The sequence below is a fragment of the Trichogramma pretiosum genome, unplaced genomic scaffold, assembly GCF_000599845.2.
Source record: "Trichogramma pretiosum strain Unisexual culture from Peru unplaced genomic scaffold, Tpre_2.0 scaffold21, whole genome shotgun sequence".
Classification (NCBI taxonomy): Eukaryota; Metazoa; Arthropoda; class Insecta; order Hymenoptera; family Trichogrammatidae; genus Trichogramma; species Trichogramma pretiosum.
Window position 1 is genome coordinate 1,314,001 of NW_019640940.1, and position 15,601 is coordinate 1,329,601.

The 15,601-nt window shown below is 46.5% G+C and overlaps 1 protein-coding gene across 1 annotated transcript in view; it reads right to left on the reverse strand.

Annotated features, from left to right (window-relative positions):
* Nucleotides 1-538: 538 nt before the first annotated feature.
* LOC106659964 (optomotor-blind protein-like) overlaps nt 539-15,601 on the reverse strand; it is a 70,974-nt gene continuing 55,911 nt past the window's right edge. The window contains exons 4-6 of the mRNA XM_014382769.2: nt 8,821-8,967; nt 7,826-7,902; nt 539-1,745 (exon numbers count right to left, since the gene is read on the reverse strand). Of these exons, the coding sequence (XP_014238255.1) occupies nt 932-1,745; nt 7,826-7,902; nt 8,821-8,967 (1,038 nt within the window). The 3' untranslated portion in view covers nt 539-931. The remainder of the gene's footprint in view (nt 1,746-7,825; nt 7,903-8,820; nt 8,968-15,601) is intronic.

Below are 15,601 nucleotides of genomic sequence, written 5' to 3' on the forward strand. Positions count from 1 at the left end.
TATAACAATAATCAAAGAATCGATCGGTTACGAGAACAACGTCGTAACCCACGCCTCGCGAAATATCACGCAGTGTCTTTTTGTTTTTTCTTCCACTTTTTCACTCGCATCGTCGCAACGTCGAATTTAATTGTGCTCTGGTCACAAAGAGAGAGAGATGAATATAATATATTTGATAATATTTATATTTACGAAGGTATGCGTAATTAATTAAAAGTTTTTTTTTATATTCATTAAAATATGTACAAGTTATACGTGTGTTAGCCACCGGCTTCTCTCCCGTCGATATCGTCTACGTCTTTTCTTCTTTATAATATCGCACAAACACTTAAACCGAACAGTGTCTGTCCAATTGCACTTTAAAATCCATTAAAAGATATATTATTATTATATATAATACGCTTAGTCATATATTTATATACGTAAATAAACGAGGGGATCTGTGTGTGAGTTTGTGTGTGTGTGTTTACGTACGCACGCGGTTGGGGGCGCGGGGTCACCACCATCCCCCGAGACGCACGTCGTTGCTTTTTTTTTTTTAATTTTTGGGGTTTACTTGCCGACAACCAAGTCTCGTTTAAATCGCTTCTACACCTGGTTGCTACGAAGCCGGCCCGGACGTGGAGTCGGGTTGGGCAGCGTCGGGTCCGCCACCGCCGCCCTTGTTAACTTTGTTCGGATGATCCTCGGCCAGCGAGCGCGATGAGGAGGCGGCGTCGTTGCTCTCGGTGTTGCCGGCAGCACCATCGTCGTCGTGATCATCGACGTCGTCGCGACGACGATGCTGCTGCTGATGCTCGGCCACCTTACCGCCGTATTTCCGATCTCTCGTCGTCGTTGAGTCACTACCACCACTACCCTCGATCACCACGTTATTGTTGAGTCTGCCACCGCTGCCGCTGTTGCTACCGCCGCTGCTGCGATTGTCCTGTCACGGGCTCCCGGCGCCGTGATCCGACTCGGATCTGTGCGGACTCGTCCTACTGTGACGCTTGTCCTGCAGCCCGTTGACCATGTTCTCGATGGACTTGAGCTCGCCCGTCGCCGAGCTGGCTATGCTGCCGGCGGGCGTGGGCGAACCCGTGGGCGGCCTCGGCGGCGGCGAGCGGGGACTGATCGTGCCGCCCCGACTGCCCGGCGTCACCGTCTCGAACGCGGAGCCGGGCGAGGGCGCGTGCGACGGCAGGGTGTACGGCGCGTAACGATGATTCGCCTTGAAGGTCTGCAGCGAGTTCATCAGGTGTTGCGGATTGTAGTGGCTGAACAGCGACGAGTGCTGAGCCGCCAGGGCGATCTGCGCGTTGAGCAACATGTTCGTCGTGACCGAGCCGTGCAGACCCAGCGGCGAGGGCGGCATGAGGTGACTCGGCGGCGGATACAGGCCCGACACCGTCGGGTACAGGTAGGGTATCAGGGGCGGATGATGCAGCGGCGGTCCCACGGTAACGTCGGGTCTGGGCCCCTCGGAGCCGTGATGGGCGGCCAAACGTTCGCTCTCGGAGCCCGAGGACTCGCTGCCGTCGTGACTGATGCCGTCCCGGTCGTGCGAGTGCGATCTGTGATGATGCGAGGGCCGAGGCGTGTCCGGACCCACCACGTCCAGCAGCTTGTCGTCGTCGTCGTAGTAGTCGTTGGCCGAGTTGGAGGAGCGGCGATGCTTGTCGGGCGAGCCCGGACCGCCGAGGCCCGAGCTGCTGAGGCGAGAGCCGCCCCCGGAGACCGAGAGCAGGGACTGCCGGCTAGAACAAAAATAGAAGCAGTTTCGATAAGTATTCGCGTTCTCTGCGTTGAACGAACAAAATATATATTGTATATATCGAAAGAAAAAAAAACTGGCAAATGTATTTAATGGAAATGTCATCGAGCGCGAACCGGTCGATTCGTTTGCGCTGTAAACCAGTTGGTCAGAGAGAGAGACGCCGATAACAACAAGTGCGCGGCTCATCGATGACAATAAAACTTGCATTTGTAAACTGCATATCCGCGCACTTTGTTCGCGAAGGTGTACTACGTGTACGCATAATGCGCGCCTACACACACTCGCGTATCTCTCTCGACGTCGTCTCTCGCGCTCGAAACTTGTACTTAACAAATGGTATCTCTCTCTCTCTACCATGTGATACCACATGTTGTGCACAGCGCGAGTCACCGTATACGTGTATGGTAGCACCGAGAGTGAATTATCTTAATTGCACCTCTGCTGCAGCTCTCTGAGAGCGGAGCAGCGCATAGCCGCGCTGACTGTATACTCGGGCGCGACAGTTCGCCGCGTGTGCATGTGCATGTGCTGCTGCTGCTGCTTCGTACGAGCCCATGAATTCTCGTATGATATACGGCGCGCGGACACATCAAAGTAGTACACGCACTGCGAAGAAGACTATGTGTGTGCTCAATCTCGATCTTCTCGTTTTTCTGTCTCCACCACCACCTCTCGCTCTTCTCGACGTACACCTACGCGCGAATTTTTCAAGGCGACGATACGAGCTCGCCGCGTGTCGCCTCCCTGTGCGGATATCAAATGTACGCACAATAAGGAACTTTTCGGAACGTTCAATTTTAATTATAAATACATGTATAGAGGTAGGATTGCGGCGCTAAATCATCGGTTAACTAATTGTATTAAAATATATTCGTGCGACGTCGTCGTCGTCGTCGTCGTCGTCGTCGCGGGTGCTAAGTACACCAATGGCTAATAGTAAAGCAAGGGAATTAATGCGCGAGAAGAAGAAGAAAAAAGAAGAAAAAAAGTCGGTTAAATCGGTCGATGCTTGCGTGGTTATAGTAGCATCAGCAGCAGCTAAAAAAGAAGAAGAAAAAAAGCACACGCACACAGAGTCAGGCAAAGTCGTTAACGATTCGCGCGCGCATAATATGCAGTAGGTCGAAGTGTGTCGATCGCGCGCGCGTCTGTGTGTGACCAGTGCAGCAGAAGCCCAAAGGGCAACCATACAAGCTTTAACACAAACGCGTGTTTCTCTGCGACGACGAATGTGCAGCTCGTGTATATAAGTAAGTATACACGACGATGACACAGAGTCGGAGTGTGAATATTTTTGTGCGCGCGAACACGACGATTGTGTGTCGTATGTGTGTGCGTATGTGTGTTTCGCGATGTAGTTCCACACGGCGCACACGTGTACGTGTGTCCGTTGATGCAATCCAATTTTCTCTTGCGAATCCTCTCAAGATTAAAAGAGAGAAAAAAAAATAGGGAAAAAGAGACGGAAAAAAAAACGGTTACGATGACGACAACGACGACGGACGGTCACTGCGACAGCGAAATCTTTCTCTCTCCGGTGCAACGAGTGGTATCATTCGGATACTATATGCTCGTGTACACTCGTCTTTTTATCTCGGTACACACTCTATAAACGTGTTTATTCGCGCCTCCGATAACAAATGACCCAATAATTTACAATTGAAATGTTTTAAAACAATGCATGACCATTTATTGCTGTTGCTAATTTTGGATTTTAAATGACAATTTAATTGTTTCCACTACTTTCAATACGATAATATTAATTCAAGTTTTCGTCGCTAGATGGCGAGTGACCTTATTTCTGTAAATGTGCAAGTGGCAAAGTCAAAATATTTATATGAAGCCCAGTCTTTTATGGCAATGAGAGAATAATTGATGCTTTTTATTTTACTTAGTAAGCACACATTTATCGCCAAACATAGCCGCACGAAAACGAAGTGCGGCGCCTGGTGGTGAATTTCGTCGGTTGTGTGTGTGTGTCTGTGCGTCGATGCGAGCGAGCCCATCTTATATACATTATATATACAGAGACTCGCTGCTGCTGCTGCTGTTGTGCTATGCTGCATATACGCGACATGAAGGCTTAACGCGCGAGCGCGTGGAGGCGCTTCCCTAATACCGTGTAATACGATCAGACGACAATATTGACAACGACGACGACGACGGCAGTGGCGGCGGCGGCGGCGACAACGACGCGCTCGTGCAGCCGATGCAGCCCTGTGTGTGTGGGTGCATATGTGTCTGCAGTCTGAGTCTAGTACCCGTGTCTGTGCGTTTGCGTATGTGTGGATGCGCGCGTGGGTGCAGCGAGCGACTGATACGTTATAGTTACAGAAGGACGCGACCGAAAATACAGTAAAAAAGAAGAAAAAAAGGGAGCGAGACGCCGATGTGCGCGTTGCACATGCAGTTTGCTGCTTCTCTCTCTCTATACGCACACAGCACGTTTTTACGCGCGGCAAATCGATATTCTCTGCGTATCAAACGCACTTGTGTATGTGCGTGTGTGCGTATGTAATATAATGTATGTACCGAAAAGTTAGGTGGCAGCGGACTCGACTCCGACTTTGTATGCACCCATGATGCGTGCGTTACATGCTCGAGTCGTCGAGATGTTGCGTGTATGCGTGTGTGCTGCAGCCTCGGGGCTCTCGCGTCGATGATCTTCAACGAGACAGAGAGAGAGAGAGAGAGACGCGACGACGATCGCGATGGGTGCGGCTGCTGCTGCTGCTGCTGCTGCTCTGTGCCTCCTCCTGTTTGCATATCATTACGCGCTCGTTATGCGCCGATATTAAGATCAATTTTTACTCTACGTGATCTCGGGCAAAAGGGTTATTTTATTAAGCATTAATATCCAAAAAAGTAAAAAAAACTATTCCTCGACGAATTTTAAAAAAATTATCGAGGATAGCGAATCCCGTACATGGATAAAGTTCAATTTATAATGACCGCACTTGGTGTACTCGTGAAAGAGAGCGAGAGAAAAGCGAGAAGCGTAATTATATATCGGTGCGCGCATTATTCAAAACGCGGCGCAGGTATTTTCTATATAGCAGCGGCCAAACAAGTGGCCAGCGCAATGTTGTGTATAATAAGTTCCTCGCTGCATATGTATATAGCGAGTTAGAGAGAGAGAGAGATCCACCCACATCGAGCCGAGCGCGCTCGACTACTAACGGGGCATCGCTATGCTAATCCGATGATTGGCCATGTTCCAGCGCGCGCGCGCGTCTTCTTTCGCATGCAACCCTCTCTCTCGCTCCCTTTTAAACATATACATATCCATTTTCAAACTCTACTCTATACGCTCTATGCGCGTTCGTGTAGCTATATATATATACAGGCAGTAGAGAGGGAGCATAAGCAAAAACTAACCCTTATTCTAATTAGCCTACTGCCGACCCATAGAACCGCAACATCAAGCAGCTGCTTTGCATATTTTCTCGATTAACTCGTAGCTCTTTAAATATATATACGCGCGCATACACACACACATAGATAGAGCTGCTGTACACACTCTGTTGATATTGCGTGCGCATATTTTCGTGAAAATTAACCGCTAACACACGCACACACTGTGCGCGCGCGGCGAACGTGTACGGCTAAATTTTGCATTCTTAAACGCCTCGACGTAGTAGCAGTGGTACGGTATATAGCAGCTTATACACAGGCAGAGGCTACACTGCTCCAAAACGAATCTAGCTGACTTTTGCGTTTTACGCGTAAAATAGTTGTGTATTATACGCGCGGCGCGTAATACTTTTGGCCCTGTACGCGTTGGCCCCGTCCGCGCAGCATTAATTCTCTCCATTTACGATATATAACCATATAATATATAGGATCGCGTCTCTGTTCGTCTGCAACTAATTTCCCATAAGCTATGCTGCTTTACTATATGTGCACTAAGGGCTGCTGCTGCTGCTGCTCTCGTGCTGTTACGTAAGCGCTTCGTCGCTTTTGCATCTAGGCGCATTATGGAAAATTCACGTGCACATGCACACGACGACGCGCTTCTCGCGCTCACACTCTATACAGGCTAGAGAGAGAGAGAGAGCTTAATAAACCCCGATGCGCATGTATTAAGTTATGTGTTCGTGCATATTTCGCTTCGAATTATGAAATATGCGGAATTTTCTGTTTCTGTCTTCGGGCTCTCTCTCTCTTTCGTCTAAGGTGTTCTTTTGGAGTTATTTCACACCGCGAGCAACCAAGTAATCGGCTTACTTTACCGCCCTGTGTATGTGTCGTCGTCGTCGTCGCAAAGGCAGCCAAAAGAAAAAAAGTACCTACATTTATAGGGAATTAAAGTCGCGTCGTATCTTCATCGTTGCCTTTACTTTGAATATTATAATCTGCGCGACACCCCGACGTGTTGCCCGAGTATACATACGAATGTGTATAACGTTTTCCTTTAGATCTCTCTCTAAGCGCCAGGAAAAGCGTCCGGATCTTCTCGAGCGTGCCCTGTAATTCACTGAATGCGTTTAAGCTCTACCGCGCCTCGAGATATCGTCACGTATTATCGCGTCTCCAGCTATCTCTCCTCCACTTGCTTCTTTCTTTTCATGTCCAACGACATAAAATTATAAAGTTAAAGATTATATTAGTGCCGCGCTCTGGGTATAGAGAATTAATAAGTCGTGCACATACACGTGCATACGTATATAGAGAGACGACGACGAGGACGACTTCAAAGCGCTCTCCTCTTATAACGCGAAAAAGATCAGAGGAGAAAAGGAGCGCGCGAAACGGTGCAAAACTGTCATCGTGACTGCAAAATTTAAGCTTAATTAACCGAAATGAAACAAGCCAGGTATCGCCTCGAAGAATCAAACGACAAGCCAAATCATCGTCACTATTTTCGGGTCGAAACGAAAAAGAAACGACAAAAATTGTTGTTCAAAAAGACGCCGAAGAAGAAGAAGAAGACGAAGAAAGAAGGAGTATAAGAAGGATAAGGAGAAGGAAGAAGGCGAAGAGGACAAACGGCGAACGACGACGCAGAAGAAACTGTATGCTCGCTCTTGGTGTCAAACGATGTGTAAAAAATACATAGTGCATTCGCGCGCGCGCGTGCATAAATGTGTGGTGTGCGCAGGAGGATAAGCAAAGCGCGCCATATTGGATTTCGCGTCGTCGTCACTCGCTCGGGCATATTTATTATTATATAGCGAAGGAAAAACGCGCCAAGCGCCGAGGAATTTGATTTTCGCACCGAGTTTTAGAGATGCGTAGATAATAGTTACGGCCTGCTTGCTTGCATATATTCCATGCATACGTAACGATATACGCGAAGCGGTGGTGGCGGCGCGTCATCCTGTGCAAAATCCACTCTGATACTGGCCAAAGAAGATACTCGCGCGCATAAACGCAAATAATATTCCTTCTTACGCATACACACGCATACACGTATAGAGGAGCAGAGAGCCAGCATAGATATAGATGTATATATATTCCATTACCACTACCCTCTGAATGTAAATTGAAATGACGGTGGCGAGGATCTGCTCTCTCGCTTTTGCGTCGAGTTAGGAGAGCAGCAGCAGCTATTTACGTGCGTATATATAGCAGCTACTGTATAGCAGCAGCACCATAAGCTCGTAAACTCGCAATATTGAATACAAATGAGGCTTGATACCAACCCCAAAGAAGCAGTGGCGGGTATAGCACAGTAGCTGTATCTATTCTCGTGTAGGGTGCAAATGAGCTCGAGGGGATCCTCCGTTGCTGCTGCTGCTGCTACTGAATAGAGCAGGCAAAGGCCCGAAATGAAAGAGATCAATTGCCGGGGCTCTCTCGTATATATACGTATTTACGGGCTGTTTATTATACAGCGACGTGTTTACGACGACGACGACGACGAGGACATATGTCGTCGTTTTAGAGCGATTTTTCAAACCGCAAAACTCGCATTATAATATACGTGTGTGCGGATATATCGTTTTGATTCGGCCCGTATAGGAGCAGCAGCAGTGTCAAGTTGTACGAAAATATTATTACATTTGCCAGTTCATTAGGGATATTATGATGTATGACGGTTATGAGTACTAATAAGATACTTACTTCTTTTCGCGTTTGCCGGCGCCGGTGTCTCGGAAACCTTTGGCGAATGGATTATTGTCGATTTTCAGCTGCGTTATCTGCAAAAGGACATAAAAACACATTATTATTCGCATATGATGCACAGTCGAAACTCGACTTTTTTATCGCGCGGCGTCTCGCGAGATATAGAGTAAGTTATTTTTTTATTTATTATTTTCATTCGACGACGGCGATAGTCGGACGGTCGCGGCAAATGAGAGCTGGGTGCACACAAAGCTCCATTGAGAGCAGCGTATATTATAACGCCACGTATCAAGGTCGCGACACGCATCTCGCAGACGAGCTTCCGATTTTTCCTTCTCTCCGTCTGCTCTGCCATTAACTTGTCGCGCTCGCTCATTCATGTCTATATTCCGCCACCATTCAGAGCTGCGCGCGGCTTTTGCCACGGCCCATTCAATCGACGACGACGACGACGAGAGCACTGCAAATCTTTCGCCGCGCGCATTCTCGGCCAGTAACGCATTTATTTATTTTTTTTTCAAATTCTTCTTTTTCTTGCCGCGCCTTACAGTCGATGCAGCGCAAAACAGTGCAGAGCCTTGTGTGTCTCCCTCTCTCCGCGGGAGACGCGCGAGTTTTATACTGCATAAAAGCTTTATCTAAATGGAGAATTATTGAGAAGCTGCGAGAATTAATTGAATAGCTCTCGCGCGCGCGCTACGTTTGATGCCAGCCGCGATGCTTACGTATATCGTATACCCCGTCTCTCGCTCTGCTGCGTGGCAGAGAAATATGCATAAAAGACTCGTTTTTAGGATTATACCGGACGATTCGGTAAAAGAGAGAAGAGAGCTTTTCCACGAGATTCGAGTTTGAAAGCGCTTTTTTGTTCTCCCCGAGAGCTTTTGCAAGCCGCGCGCAGCTGCGGATCGCCCGATGACAAAATGATAATACATGCGCACGCAAAAAAATAATCAGCGGCAGCCGCACTTTGGTTGACTCTCTCGACTTACCTTTTCGTTTTGGTAGGCGGTGACGGCGATAAATTCCGTCTCTTTGAACACGTAACTCCTGAACGTGGAGTAGGGCAGCTTCAGTATATCATTCGCCCGGACCAGATGAAACCTCGGCTGGTACTTGTGCATGGAATTGAGAATCGTCTGTAACATAGAGCAGGGAGCATACATTGGGACAGACTGTTTTATACTTGGCCGTAATGACGTATTTGTAATAATTTTTTTTATTTTTCTTAAAGACAGAGAAGAAGCATAAAAATATGTATAGAGAGAAATGAGAATGAAGACAATTCTATACTCGACTCGACGAGCGATGCTAAAGAGTGTGTCTCGTAATGGTGTACTTGTTCTCTCTCCCGTAACGACGCGACGCTTAATTTTCCGTTAATTTTTACGTCGAACGAATTACTAATTTAGACGAGAGAGCGAGGCAACATTGCTCTGGGGGTCACACGGCGCAACGAAACGCAAAGCCTAAGAAGAAAAAAAAAAGAGTAATAATAATGATAATAACCAGAGGTCCCAGGCAAAATTGCTCGCGAAGATTAGCCCGTGTATACATTATACTGAACTCGTCGTAAGGAGCCCATGGCGCGCGCTCGCTCGCGTTTATCTTTATTACTACCGAGGAGAGCAGCGACGACTGCGCAGCGCAGCGTTATAGAACAATGGATATTTTAATGTATCCATGAAGAGGCTATTTACGAGCTCTTAGGCAGACCATTGGCTGCGCGCACACATACACACAAAATTCAGACGCTGTGCGGTAGATTACACAAACTTATGAATGTGTCTGTGTGTGTATAATATAATAAATACGATGCGCCACCGAGATAATAAATGAACCTTTAAAACGATGATCACTGCGCGTTCGTAACGATTTTTTAATAACTTTGCACACAACAACGGGCTGAGCTATGATGTATATAATGTCTCGCGACTAAAAAAATAAAAAAAGTTTTCATCAACTTCCGCGTAACCGCGGCGTCGAGGAGAACATTATTATGTATCTTATAACAAAGAAAGCTCAGCAGCCTTGCCCGAGCATTATTATCCATGTATGGAGCGTGCGCTTAAATGTATATGATATTCTTTTTTTCCTCCTCGTCAAATCATCGCTTCGCGATACATATAATACGGAGCTGGCAGCGATTGTTAATTCATCGGTCGGAGGCGGTCGTCGCTGCGGCCACTTTATTATTTTTTTTTTTACACTGATATATAGATCTCGACACGTTGTGCAATAATGTAGGTTCTCGAAGGCGTGTATGTGTATGTGTGCAGCAGTATCCATAATAAGTATATAGCTCGCGCGACTCGTTACGTACACGACGTACGTCGACGACAAGTGAGTGAGGACATGTGCTACTACTACCACTACAGTGTGTGCGTTTGTCGCGAAATTGTCATCGACGACGTCTCTGAATTTTTCATACACACACACACCGAAGCTATACCACCTTTACTTTGCGTGGTGGTGGCGAGGTAATTCGATCGGAGTCGCGAAAGCGCGTATTATCGCGATAATAACAAGTCTCGTCCGTATCCTATCCTATAAATACTGCGTTATAAAATATTCTTTTGAATCGTATGTGCATTTTTACTTGCTGCTGCTATCTGCCTACCTATAAGAAAATTCGACGCAATGAGCGATCACGAGCTTAGGTGCTCAACAACGCGAACGCCTCAATTAAGAGGCGCTCTGGTTAATTTGAAAATAATTCATAACGTGTACGCGATTTCACCTCAGGTATTACCCCCCTCCCTTCCCTCACATATATCGTACGTAAAATATTTATATACTGTGTAGCTCGGTTGTTTTTTTTTCCTTTTTCTTCATTCGATGCAGAGTTTTTAATGAATAATATAAAAAAGTATTCGATGCTCGCGCGCACACGTGTGCACACACGTACGATGGACTCGGATCCTTGGAATAGCCATTACCAGGCTCAGGGTTGGTTGGTTGATGAGAGCATAATGTAGGCGCGCGCGCTTGGCGTGCAGCGCAGCAGTAGCGGCTCTCGCGCTTCGGCACAAAGGAAAAATAATTAGCGCGAGCGGCGATAGCAGCAGCGGCAGCGTCGTCGTCGCCGTTGTGGCGGCGCGGCATTAGCCTATCGAAGCTAAATACCTTTATAAACCCGACTCGATTATAAATGCTCGGCAGGCAGCTCTCTCGACGGATCACGTTTTATGTGTGTGCCTCTGAGCGCGCGAGATATGTGCATATAAGTTTTGTAAAAAAAAAAATAAGGATGATGTGCGAATAAAATATGTGTATGATACGTAACGCGCGCATTATACGAGCTGCTGCGCATAGAGGCGAGGAACAATCGATTATTGTACGCGGATATATCGAAGGAAAAAAGTTGTACTTAATAACCGACTCGGTGTTGAGAGCTGTGTGGTGCACTGCATAGCAGGACGACGATACACACACATATAAAGTGTGCTTGCGTGTGGGTAAAGAAGAGATCGAGGAGTATCCGTGTGTGTGTGTCTTCATGCATATGGCCAAGAAGGGAGAAGCGAGGAGAGAAGAAAGTGAAAGAGTAAAAGAGAGACAGAGAGAGAGAGAAACACAGAAGCCGACCGGGGCCTAATGACTCTGTCCGTACTAATCTCGGGGTGTTATCTTGCTATTGAGAGTCGGCTACCTGGATAGGCCCACCTACTTTGAATCACGAGGCTCGAGAGAGCATGTTTATATTTAGTCAAGGAGCGAGAAGGACGAACAAAAAGACACACACATACACACGTACACAGGGCCACCTCTCCTATGTATATAATATACAGCACATCATCCACCGTACATAATGTGAGTGTGTGTGCACAAGTGTTATACAGTGCTATGCGTGCCGAGGCGCCGGCGTTTAAGGATTATAACGAAGCAGTCAGGATGATGACTTTTCGAAAAACATTTTTCTCTCTCTCGTTTTAACTATACAGCGCAACACTGACACATATCGTAGGCGTGTATACTACCCGATGATGATGAAGCGTTTATGAGCTTTTGCGTGCATTATATATAGCAGGAGCGAGCTCGCGCGTCTGCAAGGATGAGGAATGTTACGATTTTTTGCAACTATAATATAACAAATCGCGCATGGACAAAAAGTAATGTTTCGTGCAAGGTACATATAGGTAAGCGCGCATTTGTCGCGCATTTTTTTCGCCAACCTTCTGGCTTCGTCGTTCTCTCTCTCTCTCTCTCGCCCTCTCACTCTCGCATAAATATAATACCGATAGGTTCTTCTGTGTATATGTGTATTTGTGTGTGTGGATATACATTCGTTTCGGACGTTTGCTCGCGAAAGTTGAACGTCGAATATACCTTTATACCTGTATACAGAGAGAGAGAAAGAGCCCCGTATTATATGCCTGCGAAAGGTATATATATGTGTTATATGGTATATAGCGCGTCTAAAAGGGACTCTCCCGGTTCGGTTTTAACGAGCTGCACACGGCTCTCTCTCTCTCGGCTCGGGCCGGCCGGACGGCAGCGGCGCCTCCGTGTCCGACTCTCTTTTAGCCTTTTTTGTTTTGTTTATACATATACCAACTTACACATACACACACACGTATATCCACTTACATTCATACATATACACACGTACTATACTCTCTTTCGCTCGACTCCTTTCTGCGCGCCTCCTCTCCATGGCACGCAGGCGTATATATATACAGGCCAATTTGTTCGTCCTCGCCCTTTCGCTATACATGTGCGTGTGTGCATGTACGTGTGTGTCCTTCGCGCGCGCGCGTTTATATACATGCATAATATACCGAAAAAGCGTCGGAGGAGAGATCTGCGCCGGTGTATTTCAACAATATATTGTGTTGTGTGTGGTACACTTGATGCGCGCGCGCGTGAATCTACCGATTGATGCAAAATCGGATCAGTTAGCTCGTTTGAGAAGGAAAAACTTGTTGTGGTGTATAACTGCGCCTCGGAACTTTGTGAAGCGAAGATTTCCTTACACTTCTTTTTCCAATTTTTTCTTTTTCTATACTACAAACGAGGAGCGTTTAAGAGAACAAACCGATATTTTAAGAGAGAGAGAGAGAGAGAAAAGAATGAGAGAAAAAAGGGAATCTTCGGCTTTGCGCCTCTGCGCGCGAGTGACAAAGAGAAAAGGCAAAATTATTATTCTTTTGGCATGGGCGACGACGACGACGACTCAGCATCAGCAGCAAGGTTCGCTCGCGTAAAAGGGATCTGCTGCTACCTTTAGCCAAGCTACTAATATACACAATATCGCGAGACTTTGATCTGCGGCGACCTCGTGACGCCAGTCTATACTCTCTTTCACTTTTTAAAGGAGTAGAGGCATGCCTGCGAGCCCAGAGAGAGAGAGAGAGAAGAAGGAAGACGGCGACAACGGCGACGAAGGAGAAGCACACATACATACACACACACATTATATATATTCACAAGAAGGAGAAGAGGCAGAAGAAACAGGAGAAGGCAAAGGAAGAGCGCTAAGACAAAAGCCATCGATAAGGAACGAGGGAATACGAAATAAGCTGCCGCTGCCGCTGCTGCGAGGAGAGTCTGTGTGTTTTTCGACACACACAGCGGTGGTCGTCGCGAACTTGTCGCTATAGAATACATTTTGCGTGCATTCTCTTATAGACTGTGTGCTAGTGCATGTATACGACCACACACATATGCACACTGACACGCGTTTATAATCGTCTACGAAATCGATTAATTTTTTTTTTTCAACGATCGTTTTGCCCATGCACGAATGAATCACAATATTACGACGCATATACATTATCATATGTATAATATGCGGTCGCCACAGACTAGCTTAACATATATAGCCATGTTTGAAAGTGGCGCCACCTCGTTAACGGCCGACTAAAGCTGCAAAAACTTTTTATTCCTTATCATGTATATGCGCCCAGATTTGGAGAGAGAGAGAGAGAGACCATGGCACAACACCCGATGCAAGTCGGAGTTTCGCGCCGGCTCCTGCACTTTATTGACCGGTTGGAATTTATATACATTCCAACGAATTTATGCACGGGGTTATACGGGGCTCTAGCGCCAAGTCGAGCAACTTCTGTAATACTTGGACGCGTGCGTGTAAGTATAATACTGCGCACTTACACCAAGAATTCGTCAAAATGAAATTGTTGCCGCTCGTTGTTGTTATTATTTATCAGTGCGTGGGCGAGGTGATTTTTTTTTCATCGCTACACCGACCGAAAAAAGAATGTTTAGGCAAGTGGATCGTGCGCCCGAGCTATATGTATCACGTATAAAGAGCTGGTTAAAAAGCAAAGTACAAAGAGACGACTCATACGTAGATCGCTATCTTGCGTCAAGCTTTTTTTTCATGTATATATGCGTAACCCCAAGGGAGAGAAAGCATCATCGTCGTCGCGTGTGTGATAAACCACTGTGCTACAGCGCTGCTGCGGTGGCTTTGGGACGAGCTTTTTTTTAATCTTAAACATAACTTAGATATTTTTCTCTGGGTGGAAAGTGTATATTGACGATAAAATCGTATTTTTTTGCGCGCAATATTGACATTTTCTATGCTATATATTTTACTCGAACGCCGGGTGAGTGTCTGTTTTTTTAAAGAAATGTTTTTTTTTGTTTTATTCCAGGTTTGGCTAGAGATTCGCTACGCTTTTATTTTTTCATATTTTTGCTCGAATAGCAAAAGAAAAGAAAGAAAATATGAACGCGATCGTGGATGAGTGCAGCGGCGTTGAGGTCTCAGCGGCGAAGAACGAGAACACTGCGACACTTGAAAAAATATGCGCATGTAAGTATGCACACGCGAGTGTTACTCGGACGAGTATGTATATTCATGTATACGCTCTCGAGAAATCTTACGATACACACGTATATTTTTTTTGCGGCAAAGTTTCGAAGTAATGTAAAAAAAAAGCCTCAACGCGCTAAAAGATTCGTCTTTTTTTCTACGTTTTCGGCTGCGTGACTTTGTATTATACAGATACAAGCCGAAATAAAAAAAAAGAAGGCGACTAAACACGCGCGGAATGCGTAAAAAGCTCAACGCACACACAGTCGGAGCGTATATAGTGCACAGTCGAAGGGGGTGACAATGCCGCTGATTGAAAATCAGCCGGTCCGACGACGACGACCCCCCTTGGAAGATACTGCGGCTGCTCTCTTCCGTCCGACGACATCGTAGCCCAAGCCCAGAGTCGCGTACCCTGTAATTTGCGGCAGTTCGGCCGGATAAACTGATAAATAGTCGTCGTCGAGGAAAAACGGCTCGTAGCAGCATTTTTTTACGTTTCCAAACCTCGGTTTTTTGCGACTCGTTTCTCTTTTCTCCGGCGTTTTTTTTTCGCTGACGCGACTGTATACACATTATATACGTACGTATATAACACGATGGTCGATTTGTGCCCTGCCATAGGAAAGAGAGCGAGTGAATCGCTCCGATACTGCCTCCACGCTCGTCCATTTGCGTCAATTAAGCCGATAAGCAAAATCGCAAGATCGTATAACTACGGCGCGTATAGTAGTAGTAGTAGTAGCAACGACGACGACTGAAAGAAGCAGCAGTGCTCTGCCATTTCAGGCGTCGCGCCGATCAACGAACTCGAATGAACCGCTGTTATTGTTGAATCTATTCTCGACGCTGCTGCGCGACGGGACGATAATAATTATAAATTATTATACACATATATTGCGAAGCGGCGCGCCGCAGACGCGCGCGACGATGATGTGCAATTGCACATTTTTTTTTCACGCGCATCGCTTATAGATACGTCTCTCAGGCGT